General features: G+C 39.2%; 1 protein-coding gene across 16 annotated transcripts in view; it reads left to right on the top strand.

Annotated features, from left to right (window-relative positions):
- The window catches only part of LOC148869156 (transcription initiation factor TFIID subunit 1-like), a 197337-nt gene that overhangs the window by 76701 nt on the left and 101707 nt on the right, over positions 1–18929 (top strand). For all 16 annotated transcript variants that reach the window (XM_088973213.1, XM_088973212.1, XM_088973209.1 and 13 more), the window contains one exon: positions 5168–6284. In XM_088973213.1, the coding sequence (XP_088829339.1) occupies positions 5168–6284 (1117 nt within the window). The remainder of the gene's footprint in view (positions 1–5167; positions 6285–18929) is intronic.

The raw sequence follows: 18929 nt of genomic DNA, 5'->3' as shown, positions 1-18929 counted from the left end.
ATAGGTACATTGGAGGTAAACATAATGCTTCTAGCCACCTCCAAGATGTGCCTATTCTTCCTTTCGGCAACTCCGTTCTTCTGTGGTGTATGAGGGCAAGTGCTCTAGTGAATAACTCCTTGGCCGAGGAGGTAAGAGGTCAATGGCTTAGCAAAGTATTCCTTTGCATTATCAGATCTAAGGACTTTGATTTTGGCCCCAAACTGAGTGAGAATCATCTGATGGAAGTTTTGGGTCATAGTAGGAACCTCATCCCGAGAACGCATAAGATAGACCCAAGAAAATCGGGTATGGTCATCAACAAACAATAGAAAATATCTATACCCACCCATAGAAGAGATGTGATATGGCCCCCAAACATCATTATGTACAATATCAAAAGAAGAATTACTCCTTTTATTACTCAAAGAATAAGAAGTTCTACAATGTTTGGCAAACTCACAACTCTTACACCTCAACTTTGATAACTCAACAGACTCAAATAAAGTAGGAAACAGACTTTTCAAGGACATGAAAGACAAATGACCTAATCGATTATGCCAAAGCATAACCGGACTCTCAGACTGAGAAACAAAGGACTTCTTATCCACTGGTTCCTCCCGACGAGAACTCTCTCCAAGCAAATAGATCCCATTCGTCTCACTGCTAGTTCCAATCACTTTCCTCGTCTCCAAGTCCTGAAAAACACATCGGTTAGGGAAAAAGTTACTGAATAGTTCATATGTTTGGTAATACTACTGAAAAGCACAGGTTAGTATCAAGCTTAGGAACATGCAAGACAGAAGATAAGGAGATAGTATCCGATAACTTGATGTCACCCTTGCCCGAAATGGGAACAAGAGAGCCATCAACAATGGATACTCTTATCTCGGCTAGAGGACAAGTGATAAGTATTGAACAAAGATGGCAAGCTAGTCATATGGTCGGATGCACCTGAATCTATTACCCAACAGTGGTCAGTATTACCTGGAGCTTAAGCATGGTAAGCTGAGGCTCGAGTACCTGAATGTGCAAATGCAGATGTGGTAGGAGCTGATGGTGACTGAGATGGCTGAGCTGAACTCCCAACTTCCTTTTCCAATTGTATGGGGGCAGCCCGAACCGCGGCTAAGGTCTCTAGGGATGTGCCTTTTGTGCCTGATGAGGATGCTGAATCAGTGTTCACAGCCACATGAGCATTACCCTTCTTATTTCTTAGTTTTGCTGGGACCAAAAGAGGATGTAGCTTCCAACAAGTATCTTTTGTGTGCTTGGGTTTCTTGCAATGTTCACATATCAGGTCCCGTTTATCTTCCTTCTTCCGGTCCCTTTCTGGATCACCCCCTGACTTAGGTTTAACAATTGTCAGGGCTGGGGAAGGGGGCTGAGGTTGCATCATGACTTTCCTCCTGGTCTCTTCACTATGCACCAAGGAGTACGCTTGAGAGAGGGTCACACTATCTCTGGTCAGTATCTGTTGCCGCACAATGTCATATTCTGAATTCAAGCCAGCCAGGAACTCAAACACTCTATTTGTCTCGACTTGCTTTCTGTGAGTCTGTGCATCTTTGGGACTCTCCCACTCAAGGGTCTCTAGATGGTCAATCTCATGACACAAGGATTTCAAGGTAGAGAAGTAGACAGAAATTGGCTTCCTTCCTTGTTTAAGACTGTTCACCTCACACTTTAGTTCATAAGCTCTGGCAACATTAAGGGGTTGGGAATATGTTTCTTTTTCAACATCCCATATCTCCTTGGCTGTCTTTGTCCACAAGTAATTTCGGCTGATATGTGGCTACATGGAATTACACAGCCATGCCATAACTAAATAGTTTTCTTGAACCCACTTGGTGTACATTGGGTCCTCCTTGGAAGGTTCTTTCACATATCCCAAGAGGTAACCCAGTTTTCCCCTTCCTCCAATAACCATCATGGCTGATTGAGCCCATTTCAAGTAATTTGACCCATCAAATCTCACAGTTGTAATCTGAAACCCAGTTTCAGATACACTACCATAACTGTTGTTCCCAAAACTAATTTCTCCATGATTTTTAAACTCCATCTTTGGTCAAGAATCCGTAGCTACAAACTGTTGGAGCCACTACACCAGAAAACAGCACTTGGACAGTCAATCACATTCAGAAAACTGTATGGAATCAATGCAGGTCTGATCTGAAACCAATCTGTAATCACGGTATATGCTTGAACTAGTGCAGGTCTGATCTGAAACAAATCAGCAATCACAGTATATGCATGAAACCAATACAAATCTGATCTGAAATCAATCGGCAATCACAGTACCAAGCAATCTGTCATGTTTTTTTTTTCTAGAGAGCTCGAAGCCAAAAATAGGTCTGAAACCAGCTTAGAGAGCAATCTGAGATGCTGGAGCAGAATTAGGGTTTTAATCGTAGGTCTGAAATAAGTGCTCAACTGCACTTTCCAAGCAGTCCATACAGTTAGGACCTGTCGTAGGGTCAATGTGAAACCCTAAAACTGATCACCTCTGAGAGAAAACCCTAAAAAATCACTTTCCAAGAAGATAAAGAGGGTTTGGCCCAACAGTCAAACCCTAGATTAGAGAGAAACCTTAAAGCAGTTCGGCCTCTCCTTCTAGATAGGTCCAACCTATCTCGACTGATAGTAGTCTCTGGAAACTAAATAAAAACTTACTCAAAGAATGCTGTTCACTGCCTTCCAGGGTTACCTGAACCCTAGCCTTCGCTTCTTCTTCCTGATTACCAACTCTCTGCAAGCCGCGGCAAGTCCTCAACAGCTACGAAACTCTCCTGGTAATCTCCAAGAATCAGCCGACGAATACTTCTTCATAAGCTTCCAGCCCTAGCTGGTTCTCATGTGGTCGGCTGGACTAGACACACATGAGAAGCCCTAGATAGGCTTTGATACCAAGTAGAAGATCAAGACTGCAATCAGTCTTGAACCCTAATAGATTTTAGGTTAAGAAAAGTAGAAGAAAAGTGAGAGGAAGGAGGAGGAAGAGAAGAGAAACAAGAGAACACAAGGGTTTGAAAGGAGGGACAGATTCTAACGCATCTGCTGCCGCCACTCTCTTAGTATTTATAGGTTATGTTCAATACATAGAGAAAAGGACAGATATGCCCTTAGTACTTACATGACAAATAAAGTAAATAAAAAACTGAAATAAATAACAATTGAAATAACAAACTGACCCCAACTGACACTACTACGACTGAAACAAATAATTACACATGCTGTCCTGCGAACACAGTGGGGACCACTGCTGTGGGGCCCACATCAGTGTTCTCTACACCTAGAGAAGTAAAAAGTAGTTAGTGGTTACTAGATCTTCAGCTGAAGCAGAGATTAGGGCTATGGCCCATGGAGTTTCTGAGTTGTTTTTGCTTAGATATCTCCTTGATGAGATGGGTATCTTGTGTGATAAGCCTCTGATGTTATATTGTGATAACCAGATTGCTATTAATGCCCACAACCCGATTTTCAGCACGATAGAACTAAGCGCATTGAAGTAGACAAACACTTCATATGGGCAAGAGTGGTCTTAGGGGAGGTGTACCTTCTTTTCATTACATCAGAAGAGCAACTAGCAGTTTTTTTTTTTTTTTTTTTTCGACTAAGGGAGTTTTAAAAGTAAAGCTGCAATATTATGTAAGCAAGCTTGGTATGATTGACATCTATGCTCAACTTAAGGGGGAGTGTAGTGAGAATGGGCCGAATGAGCCTTAGTTCCTTTCTTTATTTAAGTTATGTTTATGCTTATGTTCTTTTAAGCAGTGGGCCTTAGTTATGGGCCTGTTTTTTGTTTTTTATTATTTTTGGCCGCCCTATTAAGGGCATTCATGGAACTGTACTCAGATTAGAATTAAAGAAATAAAAGATATCTTTTGGGGGCTGGAGAGAGGTATCAAACTCTTCTCTTCTCTCTTCCCTTCTCTTCTCTCATCTTCTTCCACAAACTTCTGTTGAAACTTCTCTTTCTTTCTTTCTTTTCTTTTCTTTTCTGAATTTTCTGAATTATTACAAGTGTGTTCTGCAACTGAGTAGTCAAGGCAATCCAGGACCTTCAAGTGTAGGAGGGATCTTGAGGGATAAGGATAGCAACATTCTGTCCTTATTTTCAGATTCAATGGGAATTGATGACTCTACAAGGGTGAGATACCCGCTGCTGTACAAGGAGTACAGATTGCAAACCAAATTGGAGTGGGAAATTTGATAGTTGAGGGAGACTCTAACGTGGTAATGGGTTGGTTGTCAGATCCGGAAACAGTTATATGGGGCTACAGGGATCTTCTTAAAAAGTTAAATGGCTTACAAGAATATGTTAGTCAGATTTCAGTGGGTTACCAGATCAGATCCATTGGCAGATTCTTTGGCTAAACAAGGGGCTTCTTGGGTTTCTTTGTATTGGGCTACCTTATAACTGTATTCTGCTAAGAGTTTGGTTTGATCTCATTCCTAGGAGTAGGTAACATCTCGTTCCTCCTCTTAGGGTGATTGTATACTTTCTTACTCTTCCTAATAAAATCATCATTCATTCATCAATATATATATATACCATTGAGATAGTTGCATATGCCATTTGCTAAGAAAAATAAATACATACATCCTGAAGGCTCTGCTTCTCCAGAAGTTTGGAACCTAAATTGGCATTCAGTTGCAGTTCCTGCTATTAGGCAGTTGATGCCTAAAACCTTAAAGTCTTGCGTCAAAAAATGTCAAACCACCTTATTTCCATTCAGGTCTTAAAATAGTTATGATATATTGTAGCTAACACACCCCTATTTACTTGATTATATACTAGCTTAGTCCATTTCCTTGCTGCAGGTAGGTATATTGCTATAGGTTACAGTAGGTAAACCTCACAAAACCTAGGCAGCACCTTGATAACTATGTTTCCATGATTTAATGTGAAAATATTTTGAGAAATAAAGAAATGACATGGTGGGGGCTTTATATTTCAAGACCAAGTAACCTTCTAGCTACATCTATTCTTATCTGAGTTTAGTCTATCAAGCTTTAGAGTAGAATTCCTACTCATTTCTGCTTGGTATTGATGGTTTTGATGAGAGAGTTCACTTTATGCTTTAAGAGTTACACTGTCACTTTGTTGGCTATATCATTTGATTTGTATTATCCTGATTCCTTTTTTGGGTTTATGTAATTTCTTTAACTGTTCATATGATCTCAGAGAGGTATAAAGCCATGGATACTTCTGATATTGTTGAAGAGGATGAAGAAGCTTTCTTAAAGGGTTCTTCCCCTGTCTTAGTTGCCATGAAACATGGAAGTCTTACTCAAGATGATAATGCACTGGCAATGGATGGTGATACAGAATCAGCAATTTTTGGTAGCTGGCAAGGGGTTGATATTAGAGCTACACAGGTTGATGTACAAAGGAAAGACTTGTGTCTTAGTGCTGAGCCAATGAAAGAGGACAGATCTTTAGATCTTTATGCTGGACAGAAATCGCCATCCTATCCTAAATTTTACCCTCTTGATCAACAAGATTGGGAAGATGGAATTATTTGGGACAATTCACCCACCAAGAGTTATGACTCCTCAGAGAGTTGTATAATGTCTGGACTAGGCTCTGAGACATTTTACACTGCTGAAATAGAATTGGAGGCTAGGCCACAAAACGTGGTATTGCAGCAACAGATAGAGCCTGATGAGAAGGAACATAATCTTTTCTTGCATAACTTTCCTGTGTCAGTGGAGCCCTTTGGTTCAACAGAATTTTCAGAGCAGACAAACCATCCATTCACAGATAAAAAAAATCATCCTCAGTTATTGAGGTTAGAATCTCGTGTGAAAGTGGACAGCTCAAATTACTCGGGAGTAAGAAAAGAGAGCAATAATGGAGAATTTCGCCAACTTGACATAATTAAACGCTTGGGAAGACTTACCTTGCAGAATAGGGAGATGTTGGAGGGTTCTTGGTTAGACAATATTATCTGGGAACCAAAGGAGTCCATATCAAAACCAAAACTAATTCTTGATCTTCAAGATGAGCAGATGCTTTTTGAAATTTTAGATAACAAGGAAGGTGGACATCTTTGCTTTCATGCTGGGGCTATGATAGTTACTTGGTCTGTGAAGTCAAGTGGTGGGGATTCATTTGATCTACCTGGTCAAGGGGGGCCATCTGCTGGCCAGTTCAATATTTCTAATGACAAGTATTATTCAAACAGGAAAACCCCTCAGCAATTAAAATCACATTCTAAAAAACGTGCAGCTCATGGGATCAAGGTCATGCATTCAATACTTGCCCTGAAGTTGCAGACAATGAAACCAAAGTTGAGCAAGTAAGATTCAACTCTATTCCTTACCTTTCCATGGGTTTTTTTTTTTTGTTTATATGTTTATGTTTTTGCATTTTTTAACTAAGCGACACTTGCACAATATTGAAACAAGTAATAACCTACCTTTATTTTGGTGAATGTTGTGGAAAGATAACTTCTTTTTTCACTGTTTACCTTTCAACAAAAAAAACTTGTTCAGTTTTATGTATTTCAAAATGAAGTAGGATGAAAACTTTCTTATATGAGTATAAATGCATCTAAACTGGCTTTCATGTTTTAGATGTCATTGCTGGAAACAAATAATTGACAATATCCAACAGGTTTTCCAAGTTGTAAATTGTAAATGGGGCCCTAACTTGGGTGAGCCCACCCCAACCCAAGCTTTTGCACTAGTTAGGTATGAGTTTTCAGGTTTTGGGCTTGTGCTTGGGCCTGACCTGAACTTGTGTTGGGCTTGGTTTAGTCCTTGGGGTAGCCCAAGCCCAACCTGCCTGATATTATATAATTTACACACTCATGTATATGTGTCATCATCATCATCATCATCATATCCTGACTATATGGCTTGGCTACATGAATCCTGTTTTGCCAATCTGTTCTATTTAATGTTATATCCATTGTCAAATTATTAGTGCTTAAATAATTTCTTACTACTTCTACCTGTCCTTTTTGGTCTACCCATAGCCCTTTTAGCCCCTTCAACTTGTAACCAAGGTTCAAAGTATCGATACACCCGTGTATTGGCAGGAGTGTATTGGTACTAAAAACTCACCGCTTAATTATTTTTTTTGAGTTTTTTTTTTTCAAAATTTGATTTCAGGAGATGTTTTTTAAGTGATTTTTAATAAATGTGGTCTCGAAACACCTGTAAATAGGTGTATTGAGACCAAAAGTTACGATACGATACGCCCGAACCGTATCAATACTTTGAACCTTGCTTGTAACAAATTACTTCTTCTAACTAGTGCTGTTGCTTAGGGGTGATCATGTGCTGGGTTTAGCACCATTTATAAGGGCTTCAGCCTAGGGCCAGGCTTATGAGCTTTTTGGGTCTAATGAAAAAATTTAATTGTTTAGAAAATTTTAAATTAAATAGTATATTAATACATGAAAGAAAATATTGCACAAGTCCAAGCAAAGTTGGGCTTAGCTAAGCTTTGGTTGCCTATTGCACAAAAAATAAGGAATCAGCCTCATTTAATTCCTAGACTTAGTTTGGCTTGGCTTGCCTATCCTTTTATAGATAAAGGCAAGGGCCTTCATTCCCATTCTTGAACAATGTGGGGCTTGGAACAATGCTCAATAGTGAGGGTTACCATTGAGTGTTTTCCCAAGTCCCACATTGCTTATGATTGAGAATGAAGGCTTTGCCTAGGACAATTCTCATACTTGAGTTGACTCGTGTGTTGGCACATGTGTAGACATGTGTCTACTTATGAACATTTATTTACATGTTAAAAGTTCTATGTTTTATATAAAATAATGATAAACATTTAATATAAAACAAAATATATTTTCATATAATATATTATAATATTAAATATTATGTATAATATTTTACATATATGAAACCTAGGCCCACCCCAGAAATTTGCGGACTGGGCCAAGAATGACCACTCCTACTGTTGATGGCCTTCTATGCATGTGATCAAACCGTCTTAGTCAACTTTCTCTCATTTTATCACCTATTTGGGCTACTCCTAGGTTCCTATGGATGACTTCATGTATGTGTACACTGTGTATTTATGATAATGTACATCTCTATGTATATTACATATTTATAATGTCATATACACCCTAGAATATATTTAGTTATTTATTATATGTGTATGATAAATCTAAACTCACACCCACACACAAACATGTTCAGATACAAACATACATAACGTGTAATGGTGTTTGCACATTCTTTTTGATCTATTCTGCTCCTAATTTGGGCTGTAAGCCCGATAAAAGGTGAATATGCAAGTAAATTTATCCAGAAGAAAAATGAACTTTGGGCCAGCACCAAGGCATGAGGTGGCAATGGCACCAATACAAATACAAATGAAACCATAACAGCCAACAGAAATACAAAGGAAGGGGTATGTTGCTCCTTCTAGCAACCCTAGGATTGGACCTTTACCAAGACATCACTTAAGGAGTCTCTGGATTAACATTTTGTAAGCGCCTTAACTGTAGTTATAATTGGATTTCACCAAATCTTACCAGTTGAAGACATTTTGTAGCCCTACTGTTATAATGAGCTAAGTGGGAGAATACTAGTACTAGTAATAATGACAAGGATTATAAGGTTAAGGTGAAGAGGCAACATATTCAAAGATGGGAAACTCTGGATGTACTTCCAATTATCTGAACTAGACATTCCTTTGTCTAGAACATCAACAGATTTTCCAAAGTTGATAAAAAATCTGAACTAGACATTCCTTTGTCAGCATCCTCAAACTCTGGATGTACTTCCAATTATCATAAATCTATCAAATATAAGTTTTCTATTGGAATGATGTTTTCATTAAAAAATAATTGTTCCTTTTTGGTTTTCAAAATATTCATTTGGTGCATTACCCTTGTGTGTACATTTTTTGAGATGTAAATCTGTCCTTCAAATCTGATGATTAAATTCTAATTACAGCAGTAAAAGAAAGAAAAAAAAGGTGATTACAGCAGAAAAAGAAGAGAAAGGAGGAGAGAGTTAGATGATTTTCTCTCCTCTCTCACTAATCTTTTATTTAATCTAGCTTAACTGAGTTCAGTTACATATCTGCCCTTAAGTGGGTGGTCAGCTCATCAATCACTTAAAAGAAACAAAAAAGAAGTTAACAGGCCCATCATGAAAAAAGGCCCATTAACAAATAAAACATAAACAAGACATTACTTAATAAACAACAAGTACTGGGGCCCATTCGGCCCAGTCTCTCTACATTTTGGAAGTAGGTAAAGTAAAAGTTATTCAGAAGCAAAAAGGCAAACAGTACGGCAGGTCTTCAGGGACTCGTGTATATTTTCAAAACATTCATTTGGTGCATTACCCTTGTGTACATTTATTTTGGAAGTAGGTAAAGTAAAAGTTATTTAGAAGCAAAAAGGCAAACAGTATGACAGATCTTCAGCGACCCACCCTACAGCCAGGTGGAAACCCCAAAGATACACAACCAGTTTTTTTTTTTTTTTTATCAATAACAAATAACAATTTCATTAAACTATGATTAAAGAGAGAGTCAGAAAAGGGGAGATAAGCTCTCTTATCTCACACAAAGAGAAAACTACCAAAAAAACATGTAACAATTACAAACGAGCCCAAAAATGAGAATCCCTTTTCACCCCTTGTTTAGCTAAACCATCAGCAAAAGAGTTGGCACTTTGTTTAACCCATGAAAGTTTTACATCCATGTCAAATTACAATCAAAGACCCCACAATCGACAAACTTGAGAAGCTGCATAGTTGGCTAATGGGAGAACTCCTTAGAAACAGAAGCCTAGGACCTCAATATACCAATTGATAAACTGATTAGCTCCTTTTTAGACCTGCTGTGTTGTTGATTCTCCTATTTCTTTCAGACCATAGAGTCCATGAGACAGCTGCTACTAACAGAAGCCCAGGACCTCAATATACCATTTGATAAACTGATTAGCTCCTTTTTAGACCTGCTGTGTTGTTGATTCTCCTATTTCTTTCAGACCATAGAGTCCATGAGACAGCTGCTGGTACCAGTGCCAAACTAGCTGTCCTCTTCTGCTCAGCCCCTGAAGTGATCAGGTCAGCAGCAGCTCTTTCAAAGATTTAGGTGAACCCAGCTTAGATTAACAGCTCTGATAAAATGCAATCTTAGCCTCTTGGTCATATTGCAATCATAAGACTAATCTTTTAGAGAATTTATGGAGCACTCTTGATTTGCATCCTTGTAATAGTGATTCATTTTCAGTTTGATTTCTGATATGTAGTTGGTTTGTTAACTTGACAACCATTATTTGTGAGTATGTACTGCCTTTTTTCAGTTTAATGAAATTTTCTTTTTTATCCTTCAAAAAAAATATTGCAATGGATAAACAGATGAGCATCACTCTCCGTTTACTGCCTACACTTCACATGTAGAGAACACTGATGTGGTCCCCACTGTGTTCATATGGCAGCATTATTTTTGTTAGTTATGACAGTGTTAGTTGGTAGTTATTTCAGCTTTATTATTAGTTTATTTGCCATGTAAGCAATAAGGGCAATTCATCCCTTTTACAATTAGTCAACATATATAAATATTAAGAGTGGGTCGGCTGATGTTAACATCAACCTTCTCTCTTTTCCAAGATCTCTTTGTGTGCTTCTTCTCTTCTCTTCTCTCCTCTATTCTTCTTCTCTTCAATTTCTTCATCTTTTTTCTTTTAAATTCAAGACAGATTGTAGTCTTGATCGACTACTTGGTATTAGAGCTGACCTAGGAGCTCTTATGTTAGTCTAATTAGATTGACTACATGAGAATCTCCTAGGTTTAGAAGTTTTTCAACAAAGAAGGAGGATCGACTGATTCTTAGAGGTTACTGGTAGTGTGCGGCTGCTACTAAGAAGATTGTAGAAGGCTGGGAGAGTTCCAGTAGTTAGGAAGAATCAGAAAGGGCTTCGGATCCTCAAGATTTGGGTTTTGCATCAGACAGAAGGTGGCGACCAGAGATTTTTTCATAAAGTAAGCTTTTTCCTTGAGAATAGCTTTGAAAAAAACCATCTTGGTTTATTCTGAGAGGTGCGGCTGGAAAATCTGTGTTTTTCTATGTTTTTTCTTTAGGGTTTTGAGAGAAAACCCTAAAATTCAGAACTGTTGTTGGTTTCAGATCAGATTTTGAACTGGTTTCATTCGGAATTTTGTTTTCTATGTTCTTTGGAAGACCTAGGCCGGCTGTTATCAGTTGTTTGGGTGCTGTTTTTCCTATTACAATAGTTAAAAAAAGGTTTTTTTATTAATTCTTGATCAAGAATGGAGTTCAAGAATCAGGGGGAAGGTGTTTTTGGGACTAGCAATTCTGGTAACATGTTTGAGAATGCCTTTCAGATTACAACTGTGAAGTTTGATGGATCAAACTACTTAGAATGGGCTCAATCGGCCATGATGGCTATTGGGAGTAGAGGAAAACTGAGCTATTTGTTGGGAGATGTGTGTAGAGACCCATAGGCTGTTATTCTATGTTATATTTATGTTCTTCTCTGTAATGGGCCTTATTCTGGGCCCATACTCTTCTATTATCTGTTTTTTTGTAATTTCTTGTCGAACCAAGGGCCTCTCTTGTAATTACTCAAATATTAACTTAATAAAAGTGTATTAGAGTGTTAGAGGGAGGTTCAGTTCGAACCTCTCATCCTCTAACCTTCCTTGCCACAGCTTTCTCACTCTCTTAGTTTCTCTAATCTTCTCTTGTTTGTTCTTTCTGGTTTCCTTGCACAGTCCCATACCTCTAGGGCTGTTTTTCATCTTGGTATTAGAGCAGGCCTGAGCTTGGTGTGGCTCTCATGTGGTTATAGTCCAGCCGACTGCATGAGGGTGTTCTAGGACTGGAAGTTTAGACTCATTTGCCTGATTCTTGGAGGTCATTGGAGGGTGCCCAAGACTTTATTCGCTTGGAGAATAGTTTGGTGACTAGGAAGAATCAGAGAGAAGGATTGTTCGGCCTGATTTTAAGCTCAAATCAGAGATTCATTCAACTGTAAGTTGCTTCAGTTATTACTGGGTTATTTTTTATGATTTGGGGAGCTGTTAAAGTACTTGAAACCCCTCTATATCTGCTTTGTTGTTTGGCTGTTGCTGGCCTAATTTAACTCAGAGATTTCTGGGTTAATTTCTTATCTTGTTGGACTGCCAAGTGGTCGAATCTTGTTTAGACTCAGTGGTACGGGTCTCTACTTCAGTTCAGTTACTTCTTGGACCTATACGGAGTGCTATTGAAGTGATTCCTACTAGTTAACAGTGGGGTGTTGACTGCTGCATACGTAGTGTTTGTAAAAAGGCCTCTTAAGTATTGTGGATTGTATTTTGCTCTCTTTGGGGCAATTATTGTTGGGAACCTAGAATCCCTAACTAGAAAGGAACTCCAACCGGATACATAGTGTTTGGACGTCTGCTGGTTGTCTCTTGAAGGCTGAATCATGCCTTCTTCTTCTTGAAAGAGCTACCACCGAACTTGGTTCTCACGGCTGTCAGGTCTGAACTGAGTTTGTGAGTTGCTGTGTTTGTTGCCGATTCAACTCAATCTGAGTTCATCAACAATCAGTACACTAGTGGAGGCTTATCGAAACCCTAATTGAAGCTTTTATATGATGGACTTCTCAGATATTGAGAGCAAGAGTACTGCTGAATATGGACATACTTTGGGAACCCAAACTGATTCTTTGTTGGCTGTAACCACAGTTAAACTGGATGGAACCAACTATTTGGCATGGTCACAATTTGTGAAAATTTATATTTGTAGTAAAGGAAAGTGGGGGTTTATCTTTGGAAGCAAGAAAGCTCCCCCAGAGGATGATCCCTCTTATGAGAAATGGGTGCAAGGGAATTACACCGTGATTGGGTGGCTCGTGAATTCAATGTAGTCACAGATTAGTCAACATTATCTCTGGATGAACTCAGCTAAGGAAATCTGGGATAGTGTTGCAAAAACCTACTCCCAGAAACTGAATGTAGCCAGAGCCAATAAACTAAGGAGTGATGTGAAGAATCTAAGACAGGGGGAGAAATCCCTTGCGGCATATTTCTCAACCTTGAAATCTCTGTGGCAAGAAATTGATCTGATAGAGGCTGTGACATGGGATACTCTCAATGATGCAGAAACCTATGGGGAATTAATTGAAAGGAACAAGGTTTTTGAGTTCCTAACTGGGCTAAACCCTGAATATGACATCACAAAACAAAATATTCTGTCCAAGGAAAGTCTCATTATCACAAGCATATGTTTTAGTTAGTAGTGAAGAAAGCAGAAAACAGGTACAGGTTCAAGGAGTTGGCACTGATGCATTTGCAGCAAATATGGGGTTTAAACCCAAAGGAGTTATAGGGACTCCCAGTGGCACTGGAAAGAAGGAGGTTGTCTGTGAATATTGCAAGAAGCCGAAGAACACCAAGGACAAGCGCTGGAAATTACATCCCGGGCTTGTTCCTGTTCGATTCCAGAAGAAAAATGATAGTAGGAAGACAGTGAGTGCAAATGCAGCCACGGGTACATATGCTGAAGTTGAGTCTGCCTGTGCACAGTTGGCAACCATGAAAGTTGAGTATGAAAAGTTTGGAAAGATGATCAGTCATCTTGAAGGAGTGACTTCATCATCCAACCCTTCAGGAAGTTCAACAACCACTACATTTGCTCACTCAGGTATAAGAGCTTCTACTAACCATGCAACCACCTCAGGTAATCCTAAGACCCCTTGGATCATAGACTCAGGTGCTTATGATCACATGACCAACCTTTCCATTTTGTTTGTTTCATATGATTTACTTACTGGTCATGACAAAATCACCTTAGTTGATGGCTCTCTTGCCTCTATTTCTAGCAAGGGAACTGTTAAGGCTACGGACTCCTTACTCCTATCTTCCACCCTTCATGTACCTAGATTAAATACCAATTTGTTATCTATAAATAGCTTAACCAAGTCATTGAATTGTTGTGTAACATTTTTTCTTTCTCATTGTGTTTTTCAGGATCTGAAGTCTCGGAAGGTGATTGGGAGTGGCCATGAAGCGAATGGAATATACTTGCTTGACACTCCTAGACAATGCCTTGATCATCCTAAGAATGCTGCCTTTGGTTCTACCTCATCAGAGTCTGTCAGTCGAATCATGTTGAGTCATTGTCGTTTGGGTCATTTGCCTTTTTCTGCTTTAAGTCATCTATTTCCTGAACTGCTTAAGGGAATCAGTGTGTCTAGTCTTAATTGTGAGTCGTGTTAGTTATCAAAGCATTGTAGAAACAATTACCCATTGAGCAATAAAATATCCTCTTTTCCTTTTAATGTTGTGCACTCTGATGTGTGGGGGCCTTACCACTTATCTTCTATGAGGGGCTACAGATATTTCATCCTGTTTATTGATGATTTTTCTAGATTAACTTGGATATACCTAATGAAATCTCGTGATGAAGTTTCAAGACTTGTGAGGCAATTTCATGAATTTGTTTTAACTCAGTTTGATACCAGAATTAAGATTTTCAGATATGACTATGCAGAATAGTATTTTGAGAAGAGTTTATCCTTGTATCTCTCTGACATGGGAGTTATTCATCAAAGTTCTTGTGTTAGAACCCCTGAACAAAATGGAGTTGCTGAAAGAAATAATAGGCATATTGTTGAAGTTGCAAGGAGCCTTTTGTTTGCCTCACATGTTCCCACAAGATTTTGGGGTGATGTTGTTCTCACTACTACCTATCTCATAAACCTTATGCCATCTAGGGTTTTAGGGTTTAAATCCCCCTTCAGTCTTCTTCATCCAGATAAGGATCTCTTCCTTATTCCTCTTCGTGTGTTTGGCTGCATCTGTTATGTTCACATTCCAAGTGCCCAGAGACATAAGTTTGAACCAGAAGCCCACAAATGCATATTCCTTGGTTATTCCCTCACACAAAAGGGTTACTGTTGTTTTGATCCAAAGACTGGCATTCGGTATGTCTCAATGGATGTTACCTTTGATGAAATTTCTCCTTTTTATGGGTCATCTCAGGAAGGACATTGTCAACAGGGGGAGAGTTTGTCACAAGTGTTTTCCCTTCATATCCCTGTCCCAATTGAGTCTCTTGATGAGCTTGTGTCCTCACCAAATCAATCAAGGGAGGATCAGTCACTTCATTCTCCTTGTCCTAGTGCTCCTATCTCTTTACCTCCCCGTCCTACCCACAACCCCAAGGTGTATCAAAGGCAAAGGTCCAGGAATGAGCAGGTTGTTTCCCTTACAACAGATGAGCCTCATACACTTCCAATCACAAATGAGACAACAGGTGCTGTTTCAACCTCTTTGGAACCATCTTTTCCGGATCTTTATGTTTCCATTGCTGTTGGGAAAGGAAAACAGAAGTGTACTGCACACTGCATTTCCAAACACCTTTTTTATGATCTACTTTGTCCTTCATACTTTGCCTATCTCTCTTCAGTTGCTTCTAATCCTATTCCTAGGTCTGTGTTAAAAGCTCTTGAGATTCCAAAATTGAGAGATGCCATTGAATCTGAAATGGTTGCCCTACACAAAAATGATACTTGGGAAGTGGTGGATTTGCCTGTAGGGAAGGATCCGATTGGTTGCAAGTGGGTCTTTACCATTAAATACCGGGTTGATGGGATTATTGAGAGGTACAAGGCCAGACTGGTTGCCAAAGGCTACACACAAACGTATGGGATTGATTACCTGGAGACCTTTGCTCCTGTTGCTAAGATGACATCTGTGAGGGTTCTCTTATCTTTGGCAGCTCACTTTGATTGGCCCCTTTATCAGTTGGATGTAAAGAATGCGTTTCTGAATGGTGACTTACATGAGGAGGTCTATATGTCTCTCCCTCCAGGAATGTATGGAAGTGATATGCAAGGAAAGGTATGCAAATTGAAGAAATCTCTTTATGGCCTCAAACAGTCTCCTAGAGCATGGTTTGAGAAATTTAGAATAACACTTGTTAAATTCGGCTATACTCAGACACAGTCAGATCATACTCTTTTTGTGAAGAGAAGTGGATGTCTAGCAGTATATCTCATTGTTTATGTTGATGACATTGTTGTGACTAGTGATGATGCCTCGGGAATTCGTGCTCTTTAGTCTTTCCTTCGTACAAAATTTGATATTAAGGATTTGGGGGACTTGAGATACTTCCTTGGCATAGAAGTTACTAGATCCAAGGATGGGATTCTTATTTCCCAAAGGAAGTATGTCCTTGACTTGCTCTTTGAAATTGGGAAGATGGGTGTTAGACCAGCTGCAACTCCTATTGATATGAGTCACAAACTTTCTGCTTCAGATGGAACATTGTTGGAAGATAAAGGGGTCTTTTAGAGACTTCTTGTGAAGCTCCTGTACCTATGCATGACTCGATATTGCATATGCTGTCAGTTGTATTAGCCAGTTCATGCATGCTCCTCAAGATACTCATATGGCAGTTGTAGAATAATTTTTGTGTTATTTGAAAGGCTCTCCAGGAAAAGGGATTCGGTTTACCAAGCATGGACATCTGAAACTTGAAGCCTATACTGATGCTGACTGGGCTGGAAATATTGATGACAGAAGATCTACTTCAGGGTATTGCAGTCTGGTGGCTGGTAATGTTGTCTCTTGGAGGAGCAAGTAACAATCAGTTGTGGCCCGATCCTCAACAGAAGTAGAATATAGGGCCATGGCACATGGAGTCTCTGAATTGTTGTGGCTAAGGTCATTGATGGAAGAACTTGGGATTGATTATGACAAGCCAATGATGCTGTATTGTGATAATCAGGCTGCCATCAACATTGCCTATAACCCCGTACAACATGATAGAATTAAACATATTGAGGTTGATAGACACTTTATTCGAGAAAGAGTCTCTTCGGGTGAAGTGTCTTCCATTCATTACTTCTAAAGGACAATTGGTAGATTTTCTCACCAAGGTTATTCCCAAGGCAAGGCTTTAGCATGACACTGGCAAGCTAGGCATGATTAACATCTATGCTCAGCTTGAGGGGGAGTGTAGTGAAGATGGGCCCATAGGCTATTAATCTATGTTATATTTATGTTCTTCTCTGTAATGGGCCTTATTCTGGGCCCATACTCTTCTATGCTTTGTTTTTTTTTTGTAATTTCTTGTCCAACCAAGAGCCTCTCTTGTAATTACTCAAAGATTTACTTAATAAAAGTGTATTAGAGTGTTAGAGGGAGGTTCAGTTCGAACCTCTCATCCTCTAACCCTTCTTGCCGCAACTCTCTCTCTCTCTCTTAGCTTCTCTAATCTTCTCTTGTTTGTTCTTTTTGGTTTCCTTGTACAGTCCCATACTTCTAGGGCTGTTTTTCATCTATGTGAAATAACCAACTAAGGAGGACCAAACTTATACCAAATGGGTTCAGGAGAACTATTTGGTTATGACATGGCTATACAATTCTATGCAGCCACATATTATCCAGAACTATTTGTGGGCAAAAACAGCTAATGAAATCTGGAATGTCATGAAAGAGACCTACTCCCAACCGCTTAATGTTGCTAGGGCTTATGAATTGAAGTGTGAGGTTAGCAACCTTAAGCAAGGAGAGAAACCAGTCTCAGTTTACTTCTCTACCTTGAAATCCTTGTGGCATGAAATTGACCACCTAGAAACACTTGAGTGGAAAAGTCAGAAGGATGCACAAATTCGTAGAAAGCGAGTTGAAACTAATAGGGTTTTTGAGTTCCTAGCTGGTCTGAATCCTGATTATGATATTGTGAGACAACAACTGCTAACAAGGGACAATGTGACCCTATCTCAAGCCTAGTGTGTGAACATTGCAAGAAACCTAAGCATACTAAATACACCTTTTGGAAGTTGCATGCTCATCTATTTCTAGCAAAACTCAGGAACAAAAGGTGCAATGCTAGTATGGCTGTTAATACTGATTGTGCACCCTCATCCAGCACAAAAGGCACACCTCTAGACACCCTAGCTGTTGTCCAGGCTGCCCTGACTTAGTTGTAAAAGGAAGTTGGCAATTCAGCTCAATCATCTCAACTGCCATAAGCTCCTTCCACATTAGCTTTTGCTTATTCAGGTACTCGGGCCTTAGCTTATCATGCTTCAGCTCCAGGTAACACTGAACATTGTTGGGTAATAGACTCAGGTGCATCTGACCATATGACTGGATTGCCATTACTGTTCACTACCTATCACTTATCTTCTCGCAGAGATAAAGTGTCCATTGCTGATGGTTCCTTCGTTCCTATTTCTGGCAAGGGCAACATCAAGTTGTCTAATACCATTTCCTTATCTTCAGTTATGCATATTCCTAAGCTTAATACTAACTTGCTTTCAGTTGCTAGCATTTCAAAATATGAGAATTGTTCATTTAACTTATTTCCCTGACCGATGTGTTTTTCAGGACTTGGAGCAAGGAAGGTGATTGGGACTGGCCGTGAGATGAATGGGATCTATTTGTTTGGAGAGAGTTATCATTGGGAAGATAGTGAAGATAGGAAGTCTTTTGTTTCTCAGTCTGTTAGTCAAGTTATGTTTTGGCATAATCGGTTGGGTCATTTATCCTTTCGGTCTTTGAAGAGTTTGTTTCCTAATTTGTTTGAGTCTATTCAGATGTCTAGTTTGAGATGTGAGAGTTGTGAGCTTGCAAAGCATTGTAGAACATCTTATTCATTGAGTAATAAAAGAAGTAGTAATTCTTTTGATATTGTGCATATTGATGTTTGGGGCCCGTATAACATCACTGCTATGGGGGGATACAGATATTTCTTGTTGTTTGTTGATGACTACCCGTTTTTCTTGGGTTTACCTTATGCATTCTCGAGATGAGGTTCCTGCTTTGACCCAGATCTTTCATCAGATGATTTTAACCCAAATTGGGGTCAAAATCAAAATCTTTAGATCCGATAATGCAAAAGAATACTTTGCCAACCCATTAGCCTCTTATTTGCTTGATCATGGGATTATCCACTAGAGTACTTGTCTTTATACACCATAGCAGAATGGGG

The sequence above is a fragment of the Nelumbo lutea genome, chromosome 2 (genome assembly GCF_056320005.1).
Source record: "Nelumbo lutea isolate HS-2025 chromosome 2, American lotus-T2T, whole genome shotgun sequence".
Taxonomy (NCBI): domain Eukaryota; kingdom Viridiplantae; phylum Streptophyta; class Magnoliopsida; order Proteales; family Nelumbonaceae; genus Nelumbo; species Nelumbo lutea.
This window is presented reverse-complemented; position numbering and strand designations above follow the sequence as displayed.